General features: G+C 28.3%; 1 protein-coding gene across 1 annotated transcript in view; it reads right to left on the bottom strand.

Moving 5' to 3' along the window:
• Positions 1 to 1410: 1410 nt before the first annotated feature.
• LOC135963912 (IDLSRF-like peptide) overlaps positions 1411 to 17504 on the bottom strand; it is a 105159-nt gene continuing 89065 nt past the window's right edge. Inside the window, exons 3-4 of the mRNA XM_065515919.1 lie at positions 8217 to 8415; positions 1411 to 1742 (exon numbers count right to left, since the gene is read on the bottom strand). Coding sequence (XP_065371991.1) covers positions 1595 to 1742; positions 8217 to 8415 — 347 coding nt within the window. The 3' untranslated portion in view covers positions 1411 to 1594. The remainder of the gene's footprint in view (positions 1743 to 8216; positions 8416 to 17504) is intronic.

Below are 17504 nucleotides of genomic sequence, written 5' to 3'. Positions count from 1 at the left end.
TTGATATGTAAGTGATTTTAGTTTTGTTTGTTCGTTTGTTGTATTTCTAAGTAAATATTTCTTGCTTTTAACACTTAATTAGTTTTTTAATGCTTTTTTTTATAATATTTTATCATTTGTGGCAACAAATATTTGCCAGTACTTAAGTTCTATATTTAATCAAAAAAATTGTTTTTATTTTTTATATATAAGTTAAATAGTTTAATACGTTATTTAGTGTTTTTTGGATATTTTTTTTATATATAATTTTTTCTCATTTAACCATTCATGAGTATCAAAAAGGAACTTTTAACAAAAAGCACCTTTGAAATTAGTGAAATTTAAAATATGAAATTTTTTCAAAATTTTAAATTTTGAAAATTCTTTAAAAATTTTTTTTTTAAATTTTTTCAAAATTTCTAATTTTGAAATTTTAAAAATATTCCAAAACTTTTAAAATATTTAATTTTTTTTTAATAGTGATATAACGCTTTTAAAACTAGCTTTTGGTTTTTGAATATTTTTTCAGTTGAAATATTTTTGAAATATTTTATTTTTCTGTTACATTTCTAATTGTTTATAATATTTTCATTTTGTTTTTTTATTTTAACAATTATCATAGATACGGCATGCTATTCCTCTCTCTTTTTATTTTAAGATTTGATGTTATATTTATTTCTCTTAAAAAGGGAGTGTGTGTAAAACTTATTTCCTCTTTTTGTAAAACTAAAAAATAATATCTTTTATAATAATTTTTATTTATATTTATTTAAATTTTTAGCTGCAGGGCTTTAAGGGGGATTTTCTAATACTACGTTTTATATTTTTTATTTTTTCATTTTTGTATCATATTTTCCACATTTCCTTTTATATCTTTTGTATAATTTGGAAGGTTTAGTACTGATAGCATAGTGTGAGATACAATTTGTTTTATTTTTTCATTAAAGAAACACATTTATAGAAAACCTTTCTGTTTTAAATTTATCTTTAGGTTTGTTTTTCAAAAAAAAGTCTGCTAAAAATAAAGAAACGTACTTAAAAAACCACTTAGTTAAGGAAAGTGCTTAAAATTTAGTTATTTTTTTGTTTTTTTTTAATATTTTTTTTTTTTTGTAAAACATTTTTTTCATTGTTCTAGCCGATCCTGCTTCCGCATTTTAATAAAATTTACACATTGATTTTCATTATTATTTTTGGTTGATATTTACGAAATTGAACTAAATTGTTGTATGAAAAGAATTTTAATGAAAGACAACTTAATAGAGAATAGAATTTTTATTTGTGAAAGATAGTTAAAGAAAACATAAAATTTAGAAGCTTTAGAGAGCGGCAGAAAATGTTTCGTTTTTTTTATAACATTTTTTTTTCAATTTTTATGATATTTTCTATAAAAAAGGAGCAGATAGTTAAAAAAAAACAAAAACAAAAAAAATCATAATTTTCTTCATAATATTGCTAATGTTGGGTTAATGTTTGAAGGTTTTGTGTTGCCATTCATATTTATTCACTCCGTTTAGTAGTAGTTTTCGTAGGGAGTGCCTAAATATGAATAGAAACTGGGATTGATGGGCAGAGAATGTGCATAATAAAATCCAGAAGCCGGATCTGGCGCTACTCAATCTAAGAAACCGGTATTGACTAATTTCTCCAAAAAGAACTTCACATCGCCCAGTTCGGAGTCTTTGATGCCCAACGATTTCAACATGCCCAAATCACCGTTCTCCACCGCCATGAATACCGAACGTAAATGTTCCAAATCGGAGCTGTAAATTAAAGAAAAGAAAATAAACAAATAAATATTAGTTATTTCAATAAAACCCCTAAAGTATGCTTTAGAAAATAATGTCAACACCTTTTAATTTATTTAAGGGACAAATGCTTGATTTTAGTACCATTTGGTGTCAAACTCTTATTTACCAATATGTTTGCTAACAAATTTATTGGTTTTTTATTGAGTCCTTGTTGCTTTCCTTACATGTAATATGTGTAATATACCTTGAACTTTATTTAATTGCTTTTATGAGGCTTTAGTATTTGTTTATTTGCTTTTAGTCATTCATTCATTTATCCTTAAAGCAAAAACCTACTACATATTTATTTTATTGTTGTAGTCATTGCTGTTTTTTTTCTGACAATGTTTGCAATTATCTTGCCCAGTTATTTAGTCGTTGTCCTGCATTAATTTAATAGAAATTGCAAGTTAAAATTGACCTCAAGCCAGAAACGAGACTAGAAAATGTTTTAGGATATTAAATATTAATTACAAATTCAAACAACCACTCGTATGCGGTAAAAATATGAGCAGAATTTTAAATTACAGCAATTAAATTTAAACCCCATGGGAAAATAATAGAGACATTTTACTACAAATAGCTAATTTTAGGAAAGTGAAACTGGCAAATACAGCTATAAATATTACATTGCAAGAAAGTTGTTTACAAATAGAAATTTTAATGAATGTTAACTATAAATAGCAAATTTTGGAAAACTTCCCAATAAATAGCTAATTTTGGAAATATATAGTTAACAAATATAAAATTTTGGGAGTGGCAAACTTTTGGAAAGTTAGCTATAAACAGAAAATTTTTGGCAACTTTTTGGGAAAATTTACAATAACTTTTTGAGGAATTTCATTATAAATAGCAACTATTTAGAAAAATTTCTTATAAATATAAATTCTTTGGGAAAGTTTATTAAAATATAAATATTTTTTGGAAATGTTACTATAAATAGCAATTTTTTGGGAAAATTTACTATAAATATTTAATTTAATATAAAATTTCTTATAAATTATCACTTTCTTTCGAAAAATTACTAAGAATATCAACTTTTTAGAAAAATTTACTATAAATAGCAATTTTTTTTGGAAAACTTACTATAAATAGCAGCATTTTAGGAAGTTTTAATATAAATAGCAAATTTCTTTGCATAATTTACTATAAATAGCAACTTCTTGGAAAGTTTACTATAAATAGCAACTATATTCGGAAAATTTCTTATGAATAGCAACTTTTTGGGAAAAATTACTATAAATAGCAACTTTATAGGAAAGTTTACTATAGGTAGCCACTCTCTTTGGAAAATTTCTTATAAATAACAACTTTATGGAAAAAATTTAAAATTAATAAATATTTATTGTTAAAATTTACTATAAATTGTAACTTTTTGGTAAAATTTAATATAAATAGCAACTTCTTAGGAAAGTTTACTATAAATAGGTAATTTTTGGCAACATTTAATTTAAACAAGAAAGAGAGCTATATTCGGCTGTGCCGAATCTTATATACCCTTCACCAAATTATAAATATGTTTAGGTAAACAAAATTTGGACTATAATATTCTGTATAAGTTTTGCTTAAAATTTATAAGAGTAAGGAAATAGAGCTCATTCGCCAAAAAATTGCCAAATAATTGTTTTTTTCGAAAATTTCAATATTTAAATCGCAGGTACGGAAAAACTATAAGAGATATTTTCATAATTTTTTCAAATTTTTATTCCCTATTATATTCTTAATAAATCCCAATGAGATGATCAAAAAATTCTGAAATTTGTTTAACAAAATTTTTAAAAATTTTAAAATGGAGTTTTGAAACTGCCGTTAAAAAAATTAAATTTTTTTGTTCATACCTAAGAATAGGTTAACGGTATCCTACGAAGGCAAAAACTCATATACAAGTAAATATGGACATATTTTAAGTAAAAATTAGCTTTTATTTTAATATTTATCAAAATATTTTAATTTTGTTCCTACATTTCTTGTTCTAGTTGCCTGAGACACGTTAATGGCCTGGCGAATTTTTAATAACTTTAAAATTTTTTGACCAATTTATGTTTTTTATATCTCATTAGAACGACAATTACGTACACATTTCGATTCTTTTAAATTAAATTGCAAAAGAAATTTTTTAATGGCAAAATTTTTACAAAAACTGAACAAAATGCATTTTTTCCCCTTGTAAATGCATCTCAAAACTTCAGAGGGCTTGCGGCACGTCTTAACCCCAACCAATTTACCTAAAATTTTTTCAGGATGATTTTTTTACTAATGTTCACCAAACTGGGGGGTGAGAATGGCCAAAATCCAAGTTTCGTTTATTAAGGGCCACCCTAATGGTCTTATATACGTCGCACAGTGGCTCATTATCGTTTTTCATCGGCCAAAACTCTGTAACTTTTGAACCGATAGAGATAGATAGATAACTTCTTGAATTTTTCTCCAGTTTTAATTTCATTAAAATCGGTTCAGCAGTTGTTGAGCAATTTAGGGTTAAAGTTGAACTTTAAATTTATGTAGGAAAATGCAAATTTTTTTGTTTTTTAAATCAGCTATACTTATTAAAAAAGTTATCAGCAGATAAAAACAAGTAAGGAAGTATGTTCGGCCAAGGTCGACCATATAATACCCTACACTATAATTTATTTTCGTGAATGATTTTCGGAAGAGGGCATTATATGGGAGCTATGACTAATTATGGACCGATCGCCCTGAAATTAGGTCGTGTGATTTAAGTCTATATGGCAGTTATTTGTGTTCAATTTTATTTTTATACCAACATTTTTAAGAGATTTATGTTCGTTAAAGTGATTTTCGGAAGTGGCTCTTATATGGGAGCTATGACTAATTATTGACCGATTTCCATGAAATTAGGTCGTGTGATTTATGTCTATATGGAAGTTATTTGTGTTCAATTTTATGTTTCTACCTGTAGTTTTAAGAGATTTATGCTCGTTAAAGTGATTTTCGGAAGCGGGTCTTATATGGGAGCTATGACTAATTATGGGCCGATCATCATAAAATTAGGTGACGTTAATACAGTTTATATAAAACTTATTTAGAGCAAAATTTGTGTAAATACCTATATAAATTAACCATTTACGATCGATAAAGCATAGTTTCGGGAGAACATTTGTACATTTACAAGGTGAAATAATGGACCGATTTCAGTCACTTTCAGTAGACTTTGTCCTCGGACAAAAAAAACTTATGTACAGGCAAATCTCGGTATAAAGAATCTCACTTTAACGAAAATCCGATTTAACGCACGGTCAAATTCGTAACATTGACCACCTTATATAACGAACGTTTCCAAAATTGTATGCTCGATATAACGAATGATGAGAAGAAACAAAAAAAAAATCAAACAAACCACCAAATTTTTAACATTGACAACCTTATATAGTTTTCAATGGTTACTTTCTTTAATAATAGGTGCTGTCTTTTTTTCTATAGTGGTTTTAATTGCTTGTTTTCACAATATCGAATGAAAGATTTCGTTCGCATTATAAGCAAAAGAAAACTGATTCGTTCACAGTAACATGAAGTTAAGGAATCCAAAATCAGATTTCTTCCGCTTAGAATGCGAATGAAATCTTTCATTCGATATTTTGAAAAAGGCTATAATTCACGTGAATTAAACATGGAAAACCGTAGAAGAATTTCATTGAACGAAAAACTAAAAATTTAGATGAATGAATGAAATATGGAATAACAAAATTCTCAACATGTATTTTGAAGAAAATAAAAACAAACATTTTATCGTGACTAAGTTTTTTCTTTAAATTATCTTTACACAAATTAAGTGGAATCTTCAAAATCTGTTTTTTTTTTAATGTTTGTCCGAGTTCAATGTTCTACAGGTTGAATCATTTTCAGAATCGAAATCCCTTACAATGAAGGCTTTATTAATCGTGGAAAATACACCAAGCCATCCTCCAGAAGAACAATTAGTAAAAACTACTAAAGATATACAAATTTGAACGATATTCTTGCCTCCTAATGTCACACCGCTCATCCAATCTAGGGATCAAAACGACATAGGTTTAGTTAAATTCCAAAATAGAAAAAGTTGTCCAAAATTAAAAAAAAAATCATCTCGATATAACGAATTTTTCAATTTAACGATGGGCCTGACAACATGTCGTTCATTATACCGGGATTTGCCTGTACCAAATTTTATCGGAATATCTTCAAAATTGCGACTTGTACTTTGCGCCAGTCATATGAACAGGTAAAATAAAAATAGAACAAAAATTTGGGAGTAATTTCATTCAAATAAAAAAAGTGTTCAACAAACAGGTCAAAACAGGTCAACAAATATATATGGGCTTAAAGAGGACACTTTGGCCTTTCTCCTGGTAGTAAAATTTGTTTAACCACTTTTGACCCTAAGCACTTTTATTCCACTGAAATTCAAATTTGACTAAATTATAATTCATGTGAAAAAATTTGATAACACAGCAGCTGTAAATGGTACAGTGACAAATCATACCAGTTCTCAAAAAAATCATCCAATTATCGATAATGGTTTGTGAGTAATGATAATTTACTTCTAATCACATTTTCAAAAATCACATTTTTTATAGAATGACATAAAATATTTGACTTTAACAGCATTGACAAAATTTTTATCTAATTTTTTGTCTACCTAAATCGGAGTTAACAAAAAGTTGGACTTTTGGCCGATGAAATTGAGATATGAGCCACCGTGAGTCGTTGCAAAGGCCTTTGAAATATCTATCATTAGATATCCATATTGTCTAATTAATGACTTAGTAATCCAGATAGAGGTCAAAAATCGAGGTTGTGCTGGTTTTTTCCTTATATCTCAGCCATTTGTGAACCGATTTTCTCGATTTTAAATAGCAACCGAGCCGGAAGAATTCCTGAGATATTAATGTATGAATCGTGTAAGTTATTTGGAGGCTTCGGAAAGTTTACAACAGAGAGATATGTCTTAATCGACTCCGCTATCTATAAGGATCCAGAATATATATATACTTTATAGGGTCGGAAAATTATATTGTGGAAATAACAAACGGAATGACAAACTTATATACCCTTCTCACGAAGGTGCAGGGTATAAAAAATTCGAAATAAATATAGAAAGACATTTTTTTTAATGCTGCCTAAAAGTATGCTATTATTGAATAGTTTATGGCCCAAAACACTTAATTGATTTAGTTTTTTCTACTAACTTTTATTAACCTACCTAAACGGTGTTCAGAATCATTCCTATTAAGTTAATATGTTCTAGAATGTTGTTTATTGAGATCTTAACTACATTTTTGTGGTTGTTTGTTTCCTTGAATTTTGAACGGTTTGCTACCTATGGACCTGAACATTGGAAAAAAGGTAAAAAAATCTAATTTTTTTAAGTTTTTTTGCGATTTTGATCTTGATGATGAAGTTTTTTTGATTTTATATGTTCACAATTTTTGTTCCTTATGACAAGGGCTACAACTTTGCTTCAGAGAGTAAATCAAACTTCCGAACTGTTTGCAAGACATGAGCCTGTGAAAATTATCACTTTTTTGCAAAAATTTCACCGAGGCCACAAATCTTTGAGGGCCCATAAAAAGTATATGACTTTGGGTAAAACTGGGAGACACGGGTCTTTTTTTTTTGGTCTTTTATCACATAGTGGTATCCGTATATGGTTATATTTCCATGACTCAAAAAATTACACACATTGTTATTAAATATAATTCCCACATACATACCATTTTCCCTCAGCCTGTCATAATATACTGTACTTGAACACCTAAGCTTCCATGCAAAAAACAAAAACCATGTAATGGCTTCATATTAAAAAAAAGACAGTACTTAATTAATGATAAATTATGTGGTTTAATTTAAACAACAACATTATCAAACAACAGTTTATTAAAATTTAAATGCAATTAAACAGCATTTGTAGAATTTATTTTACAAAACCACTAAAACCAACATAGTGTGAAAAAATAAAAATATATTTACATTTTTCCACAAAAATTAAAACCAAAAAAACAAGAAATTTAAATATTAACAACATTTAAGCAGCTTTAACTAAACACACTCATATCACTATAAATATTGTATACAAATACAAGTATATATTTTTTTTTGTGTTTATAAAGTTTTTGTCTCTGGGGCTTATTAAATATTTATATGGCCCCCAAAGATCCAGAAAACAAGCAGCCAACTAACCAGCATAACTAAACTACAAAATGAAGCTAATGGCAAGAGTTGTGTTTTTTAAAAAAAACATCCCTTAAAACAAGGACAAACATACAATAAAGGGACTTAAACACAAACATGATAATATCTTTAAATTTTTATGAAACTTTAACATTTGACCCAAAATTTAAATCTCTTCCAAATGTTAGTTTCTACAACCACTATATGTTTTGTTTGCCTTTTTCTTTTTTTATGTAAGGAAAATTTAATGTGTATAACTTTGGGTGTACAACTACTTACCGCATTAAATGTAGTGCTGCTCCAAAGTCCTCTATAGTCTGAGATTCACTTAAAGCAATGGCAACCTTTTCCACACCACCCAGGGGTGAGAGAGCATCACGAGCCTTGCTACCGAATAGTTTTTCCAAGTAGTTGGGACCATGTGAGGCCAAGAGACTTTGCAGGAATGAGGCGGTTTCTTCAACAGGTGGTCGTTTGGCTGAAAGTAGAAAAGGGAAGAGAAATTTAGTAAAACTTTTGAAAATAAGACAATTTATTATGGTTTTTATATTTGTTTAGAAATATGTATGACAAATTAGGATTTATGATTATATAATTTCATAACAAAAATAATATGCTGGAATCATTTAGTGAGTCTCTAATGGGAATTAAACTTGCTACATACAAGTTGCTGGAAAAAGTTTAGCAATGAATGGTGAACTGATAGTAAAATTTTTAGTTTTTAATAAATTTTTGGAGAATTTTCTATTTATAGCAAATTATACAAATATATGTTATTTACAGTAAATTTTCTGGAAATTTCTTATTTATTGTAAATTTAGCTTTTATAGTTATTTTTTTAAATTTCCTATTTACAGTCAAGTTTCCCGAAATTTGCTATTTATAGTATATTTTGACCAAATTTTCTGTTTTGCCAAGTCTCCAACAATTTGTTACTTTTTGTGAAGTTGCCCTAAATTTGCTATTATTAGTCTAGTTGCCTTAAATTCTCTCTTTTTAGCAAATTGGCTATATTTAGTAAATTTTCCTAATTTAGTAAATTTTCCTAATTTAGTAAATTTTTCCTAAATTTGCTATTTTTAGTAGATTTTTCCTAAATTTGCTATTTTTAGTAAATTTTCCTAATTTGCTATTTTTAAAAATTTTTCCCTAATAGCTATTTTTAGTAAATTTTCCCTAAATTAGCTATTTTTAAAAAATTATCCCTAAATTTGCTATTTTTAGTAAATTTTCCCAAATTTGCTATTTTTAAAAAATTTTCCCTAATTTGCTATTTTTAGCAAATTTTTTCTAAATTATCAATTTTCCCTAAATTTGCTATTTTTAGTAAATTTTCCCTAAATTTGCTATTTTTAGTAAATTTTCCCTAATTTGCTAATTTTAGTAAATTTTCCCTAAATTTGCTATTTTTAAAAAATTTTCCCTAATTTGCTATTTTTAGTAAATTATCTAGTTTTAGTAAATTTTCCCTAAATTTGTTATTTTTAGTAAATTTTTCCCTAATTTGCTATTTTTAGTAAATTTTCCCTAAATTTGCTATTTATAGTTCGATTTTTTTTACCTGTTTTCCCTTGTTCAAGTTCATAGTTAGCAAACCGTTCAAAATTCAAGGAAACAATCAACTACGAAAATGTACCTAAGACCTCAATAAACACCTTTCTATTACATATGAGCATCCTAGGAATGATTCTTAACACCGTTTAGGTAGTTCAATATAAGTTAGTAAGAAAAAACTAAAAGAATTAAGTGTTTTGCACCATAAACTATTAAATTATTATAAACTAAAGCATACTTTTAGGCAGCTTCGAATATAAAGCTTTTTGCGGTTTTGATCTTGAAGATGAAGTTTTTTTGCTTTTATATGTTCACAATTTGTGTTCTCTATGACAAGGGCTACAACTATGCCTCAGAGAGTAAATCAAAATTCCGAACTGTTTACAAGATATGAGTCTGTGAAAATGATCACTTTATTGCAAAAATGACACCGATGCACAGTGGTCGGTGCTGTATGGAGTCGGCGGCCAAAAATACTTCCAGTGTAGGTATCAACTTGTAATTTCGGTCACGGCTTTATAAATATGTCAGAACTATTTAATGATAAAATGGGAGTGGTTGATGACTCATACCCTCCCCCTACCATACCTTAGCATCCAAATTCACCCCAACGCGCAGTGCGAGGTTATCAAATTCTAGTTAATCAAAATTCCATATCTCGGTAATAAATAATAGTACATTTATATTTTTTGGTACAATATATAATAAGGATATTACACACATTTTTTTCAAAAATGGGCATAATTGGACAACTGCCACACCCACTCCCCATATATGTGAAACTATAAACTTTTTAAAATTGATAAAAAAATTAAAAATCAATAAGAATTCTTACTAAAAAAATTGCAGACTAAATCTGAGCGTGGTCCGCTCGCTCATGTGAGTTTAATAAAATCGACTCCTTTTAGGCAAGCCAATCAGAATATGTATTTTGAACATTTGTTTTTATAAGATTGCAATTTTGCCAAAATTTTGAATTTTTTTTTCAATTATAATTTAAGCGTGTTTCTAAATGACTTTCTTTAAATGTGTAGCCCTCACTTTTAATATAGTTTTTCACGACATCCTTCACTTTTCGAGCTTTTTCAGCATTCTAAGGACCAAATATCAAAAATATGTGAGCGCGAAAGTTTGCAATTATAAGATGTGACTATTGCAAAAACAATTTATAATAAGGACCAAATTCATAAAGTAAAAATATTAAAAGTGGAAAAAAAAACAAACACAATTCTTTACATGCATAACAATAACAAAGCAACGCGACATAAACTAACAAAACACCTCACAAAAATTCAAAGTTGGAAATCAAAAACTACGAGGCCGCTTTGGTGTATGGGAGATAAATCAAAGAGATGCAAAAGGATGCAGCTGAGATTTCCAATTTTAGAATCTTGGAATATTAACTAATAAACCAGAAAAAATCCCATTGGAGACTTCAGGGGGAAACACAACTAAAACTCTAGTTGAAATTGAAATATATGGACGAACGAACACTAAAAATTACACTGGGCAAATATTAATTTTATAAAAAATACACAAGAAGCTAACCACATTGTAATTATATTAAAATTAAGTTAATACCTTCCAATTCAATATTCATTTTGATTTTTTTCAGAAAAACATTTTTTTATATGGTTTTAATTAATTTAAAGTTGCGCTTAATTTTCCACTTTTTCACTCTGCAAAAACCAACTGTCAACATGCTCTTACTTTTGAAGCTATTCTTAAAGAGTATAGTTGGAATAAAACAAAAATAACTATAAATATTAAAACCTTGTTTTTATAAGAAATAGTGATGACACATTTGGTGACAAACTCTTCACTTTGTTTTTTTATTTTTGGCCTATGGGATGCGATGACCCAAATCTTTGGGGGCCCATAAAAAAAGTGCATGACCTTGGGCAAAACTGGGAAATACGGGTCTCTTTTTTTTGGTCTTTTGTCACTTATATGGTTATATTTCCATTGCTCAATAAATTACATACAGTATAATTAAAAATGCCCAAAATTGTCTCATAATCTAACCTAAAATATCAGTCAAGTACAGTAAAAATAAAAAAGCTTTTTACACTTATATAACCCAAATTTAAGAACATTTTCTAAGTCCTCAGGCTTTACATAATCTAATATAAAAACATCAACAACAAGATAATAGTTGTTAAGCACATATAAATTTAATTTTTTCTACTATATTATACTCCTTTTTGTGTTAAAGTTTCGCCTTAAGCAGCCATTTAATTCAATTCTATTGAATGGAATTTTTTTTTTCATCATAAAATCTTTTTGATTTACTAGACTGATATGTAATCATGTTTTTATTACATTTCTAGTTTTAGTATTTGTTGTTTAACTATAAATAAAATATTCCATACAATTCACAAAGACCACCATCATTGCCGTAGTCCTTTTCTACTCCACTCTAAATTGAACTGAATTATTTACACTTTCCATTTTATGTACAAATATTCGCCTCTTCCTTCTAAATCTGTGTGTCTGTGTGTATTTTAGCTTGTGTTATACAAATACATAAACATTTAGATTTTATGATCCTGTAATCAATATAAATTGCACTTAACTACACAAGATGGGAGAGGCTCTCAGATGCTCTCAAGTCAACTGATTATAAAATATAGTTAGTGGTTGGTCGGTTGGTTTGGTCAGAGTCTAGGAAATTGCTGTTGCACAGACAGACAGGCTAAAAACCTCCTCATTATAAGCCGTTAGAGAATAAAGAGCAACAGTGTAATTTGCTGTTTTTGGTTTATGTTGTGTGAGAGTGCATGTACAATTTGAAAGTACTGGGCTAAACCAACATTAATTTGTCTGTTTAAGCAAATGCCTAAAATATGACGACCAGCTGGCACAGAAGTCGTTAAATATGTAAACAATAAGAGACATAAATGTATTTAGGAAGGATGTTTAAGTGGTTTCATAACTACAGAGAAGCATTTCATTTAAAGAGAGGGAGGAGCAGGAAGTTCTTTTCACTTTAATAAATTTATAATTTAATTTTAAGGCAAAAAACATGATTTAAAGTAGTATGAGTAACAAAACAAGTAGTTTTAATTAAAGAAATTATGCAAAGCGAAGATTTGTGGAATAAACGATTTATAAAATTAGTTGATTATAACAACAATATTTAAATTATTTTAAAGATTTGAATTCAATTGTCTATTCTTAACCGCAATAGGTTTAAAATTCAATTTATAAAGATTTTCTAAAAAAAAATACAAATTGATTGATTTAATCAAATAAATTACGCAATATTTGATACTCTTTAATAAAAAATATTGCAATACATTCCGCAACCAACATACTCATAGTCAGTCCCTGTTGTAAAAACCACAATTTCCCCAAAAAAGAACTATCACAAAAAACTTGATTGCTAGAACTTTTATTTAACTCCAACATAAGGTCATACATTCTTCGAAATCTTTGGCTCAGAAGGATACTCAAACACACACACAAACTCAACTGTGTAGTTAAACAAACAATCAACAATTCTTATAGTATAACAAACACAGCAAAATTTACTTAAAATTGTGAATTTTTCACTAAAAATTTCGACTACTACCGAATGTATGGTAAATTTACTATTGTATGGTAAATTTAGTAAATTTACCAGTAAATAGTAAATTTGCCACAGATTTACTACACATTGTAAATTTACCATACACTTTAATATACATAGTAAATTTACTATGGATTTACCATGCAAAGTAAATTTACCATGCAAAGTAATTTGGTAGTAGTCGAAATTGTTTGTGAAAAATTCACAATTTTAAGTACAATTTACATAGTAAATTTACTATTTATAGTAAATTTACTATACATACTATACATAGTAAATTTACTATGTATAGTAAATTTACTATGTATAGTATAGTATATTTACTATACATAGTATATTTACTATTTACTATACATAATATGCATAGTAAATTTACTATACATAGTAAATCTACTATACATAGTAAATCTACTATACATAGTAAATTTAAAATAGTAGATTTACTATGTATAGTAAATTTACTATGTATAGTAAATCTAATATACATAGTAGATTTACTATGCATAGTAGATTTACTATGCATAGTTGATTTACTATGCATAGTAAATTTACTATGTACATATATTAGATTTACTATACATAGTAAATTTACTATACATAGTAAATCTACTATACATAGTAAATTTACTATACATAGTATAGTAAAATGTATAGTAAATTTACTATACATAATAAATTTACTATACTATACATAGTAAATTTACTATGTCGGGAAACTTTTGTTTAAATAGCTTAGTTTTAGAAACTTGACTTTAAATAACTAATTTGGGGAGCATATACTATAAACATTTTCCTATTCAAATTTAATGTTAAAAATAAGAAAAGGAAACAACTCCCGGGGAATTTTTATTCATAGTTGGGCTGTATAAATATCAAATTTGGGGAAAAGTTACTATAAAACGCAAATTTTACTGCAAATATCAAATTTAGGGCAACTTGAAAAAATTAGCAAATTTTTTGAGGCCAAGAACGAATCAAGCCAATTTCGGATACTCTGTTCTAAGGTGAAGCTCTCTCCCAGAGAGAGCGTTGTGCATCGATCGTAACAAATAGTAGTCGGATGGGGCAAGGTCTGGACTATAAAGCGGGTGATGCAAAACTTCTCAACAACTTCTTTCTAAATACATTCTAACAGGTATTGCATGATGTGTGCGTTCGGTACAGGTTCCATGTGATGATTTCAACAGCTCATAATAGATAGGACCCTTTTACTCCCACCAAATACAGATCATTCATTACCTTACCGCATAGATATTTGACTTTGGTGTCGATTCGGTTTATTGTCCGGGCTTCACGTACGATCTCTGACACAAGTAATGATTTGGTGGAAAAATCATTTTCTTTTATGTAGTTCATTTCGGACATTCAAAATCGTTATTCAAGATCTCTGCGCTTCAATTAGTATGGTACTAAATTTCCCTGTTTTTGAATGGATCAGCAGCAGGCTGCTTGCAAAATGCTGGATTAGCTCCCATTGATTTTGCAACCTCTTGTTGATTTTGATAACAATCTTCATGGAGTAAACTAATCCTTGTTCCAACAAATTATTATTATACCCTTGCCTATAAGTGGAAAGGTTATATAAGTTAGTCATTCCGTTTGTAATTTCTATATTTTTCATTTGCGACCCCACAAAGTATATATGTATATTCTGGATCGTTTTAGATAGCGAAGTCGATATAGCCGTTTCCGTCGGTATGTTGAAATAAACTTTCCCTAGCCCCCAAATAACTTACATACAGTGAGTGTCACTCAAAATCGTACAACATATTTGTTTTTAAATATTATGAAATTATACAGGCAATAATAGGTGATTATATAAAAAATTAAAAGTCATTTTATTAATTGGAACAAAAAATATGTATTTCAACAAAAAAGTTAACAAAACCTCAATTCGTTAAAAAAATATTGATAAAAATTAAAGAACATCACAAAATTCATATTTCACTTAAATTCGTACAATTATATTAAATAATAATTAAAACTTTAAAAATTAAAAAAAATGTTAATATTAAATAATCCTAATACTTTGTAGGGTATCATTTGCTATTTTTTAGTGCCTTTACGATTTTAAATGAAGCGTTGATATTCTGGGCACTGACAGTCTTACCCAATTTTTTTATTTGTGGATAAGGGCAATTAAAATTATACCCAATTTTCTGATAGGTAATAGCACACACAATATAAAAATAGCATTTTAAAATATTTCCAAAACATCAACTTTCTAAAACTAATGAATAAAATTTGACTACGATGGTGTACGATTTTAAGTGACATTCACTGTACATGATTCATACATCAATATATCGAGAATTCTTCCTGCTCAGTTACTATTTAAAATCGTCAAAATCGGCCCACAAATGGCTGAGATATAAGGAAAAAACCGGGAAAACCTCGATTTTTTATCTACATCTAGATATCCATATTGTCTATATTAATGACTTAGTAATCCAGATATAGGTAAAAAATAGGTCAAAAATCGAGGTTGTCCTAGTTTTTTCCTCATATCTCAGCCATTCGTGGACCGATTTTGCTAATTTTAAATAGCAAACTTCTCGAAAGCATCCCTGACAGAATTATTTAAGATTTGGATCCCGAAGATATCTGGGGTCTTCAGAAAATTGATTTCAACAGACGGACAGACAGACGGACATGGCTTAATCGACTCCGCTATCTATAAGGATCCAGAATATATATACTTTATAGGGTCGGAAATGAAAAATGTAGAAATTACGAACGGAATGACAAACTTATATATACCCTTCTCAAGAAGGTGAAGGGTATAAAAAAGATTTGAATGTCACATCGTCACACTGTTTCAAAGTATAGGTAAGACTTGAACATTGAAAGGAAACCTGGAAAAAATGTCTAACAAATATTGGTAAGACAAAAGCCATCGAACAACATTTTCCTGGAGCACCGAACACTTCTATCAGAAAAGCAGCTGGTAAACTTAAATACTCTAATTACTTTGTACGCAGAACTAAAGCTAATATTGGGTTGAAGTCATATAATGTTCAGAAAGTTACAGAGAAGCAATAGAAATAGCGAACAAATTTAGGTAACATTTTATAAAAATCTGTTGTATGATGGATGATGAAACTTTTGTACTGGCATACTTTTCACAACTTCCGGATCAAGATTTGTATGTGACAATAGTTTAAAACGTGTTAATAAATAAAAAAGTAGTACTAATGTATTTTGCTTTTGGTTTCTGCTAAACTGCTCTTTTGCTACTTTGCTAGAGCAAATCTACATTGTGAATATTTCATAGAAATAATGTTGTACATATGTTCTTCATAGAACTATTTTTAAAAAAAAAATTAGTTTTCAAAATGCATTCAGTAAGTCATTTGACAATTTCTTATTTGAGTGGCAAAGTTTCCAGACACCGAGAAAACTCTATTGCTCTAAACAGGCGGTGGTTTTATCGTTAATATAACATTATAAAGACGATCTAAATTTTTTCTCCGATTGCTACTTGCTTCAAAGAAAGCTAATTCCCGCTTAAAACGACTTTCAGCATTTGATTTTAAATTGATTGAATAATCTAATTCGTTTTTAAAATTTTGCTCCATTTGTATTTCGAAAATATCATCATCATCGCTTTGAACTGATGAGGGAACATTGCTGTCAAATAGGCGTATGTATGAATATAGTCTTTTTGTATTATAATTTAGCTTATTATACTGGGAAGTTATTAGGAAATTTACATAAGTCTGTTGTTATATTGTCATATTAACTTTGAGAAATGGTAGAATTTTTAGATAACAGCTGTTCATAAAGAGTGTCCATCATAGCAAAATTTCGGCTTAATTCTTCTCCTGTATCCTTAATGGATAAACTAATACCTTCACTAATATTTGGAACAAGCCATTTATCAAACAGAGATGTTATATTTAAATGTATTAAAGTATTTTTATTTAATTTAAAATTTCCCGTTTTTCCCGGGAAAAAAATTTAAATTTCCCGGGAATTCCCGGCAATAATTTTACGGGAATTTACAGCACAGAGTGACTTCATATTTCTGTCCTGATTTAGCATCATGCCACTATGGAAAAAAAGCTCTTGATTATGTTAATTTTGGGAGGCATATTATCATAACTGTTGAAAACTTTGGCCAGTGGAAAGGTATTGGTAACAGAAACAACTATAAAATCTTTAATGGGAAGATTTCCGGAAAAAGTGGTTAAATTTATAAATACCGAGTTTATTTTAATGCCAATATTTTAATGTGTAATGGATTTGTACAATATTTGAATAAATTTACGTATTTTTAAGAATTTTTATATTAAACATATTTGGGAAAATTTACTCTAATGAAAAAATTTTCATAAAAATCAATTAATTTGTCCCACTGTACCATACTCTTTGAAAATCCCTAACAAACTGCAGTAGTATTTGTTTTCGTTTCTTTTAAACAAGTGCAACCAACTACAACA

The sequence above is a fragment of the Calliphora vicina genome, chromosome 1, assembly GCF_958450345.1.
Source record: "Calliphora vicina chromosome 1, idCalVici1.1, whole genome shotgun sequence".
In the NCBI taxonomy this organism is placed as follows: domain Eukaryota; kingdom Metazoa; phylum Arthropoda; class Insecta; order Diptera; family Calliphoridae; genus Calliphora; species Calliphora vicina.
This window is presented reverse-complemented; position numbering and strand designations above follow the sequence as displayed.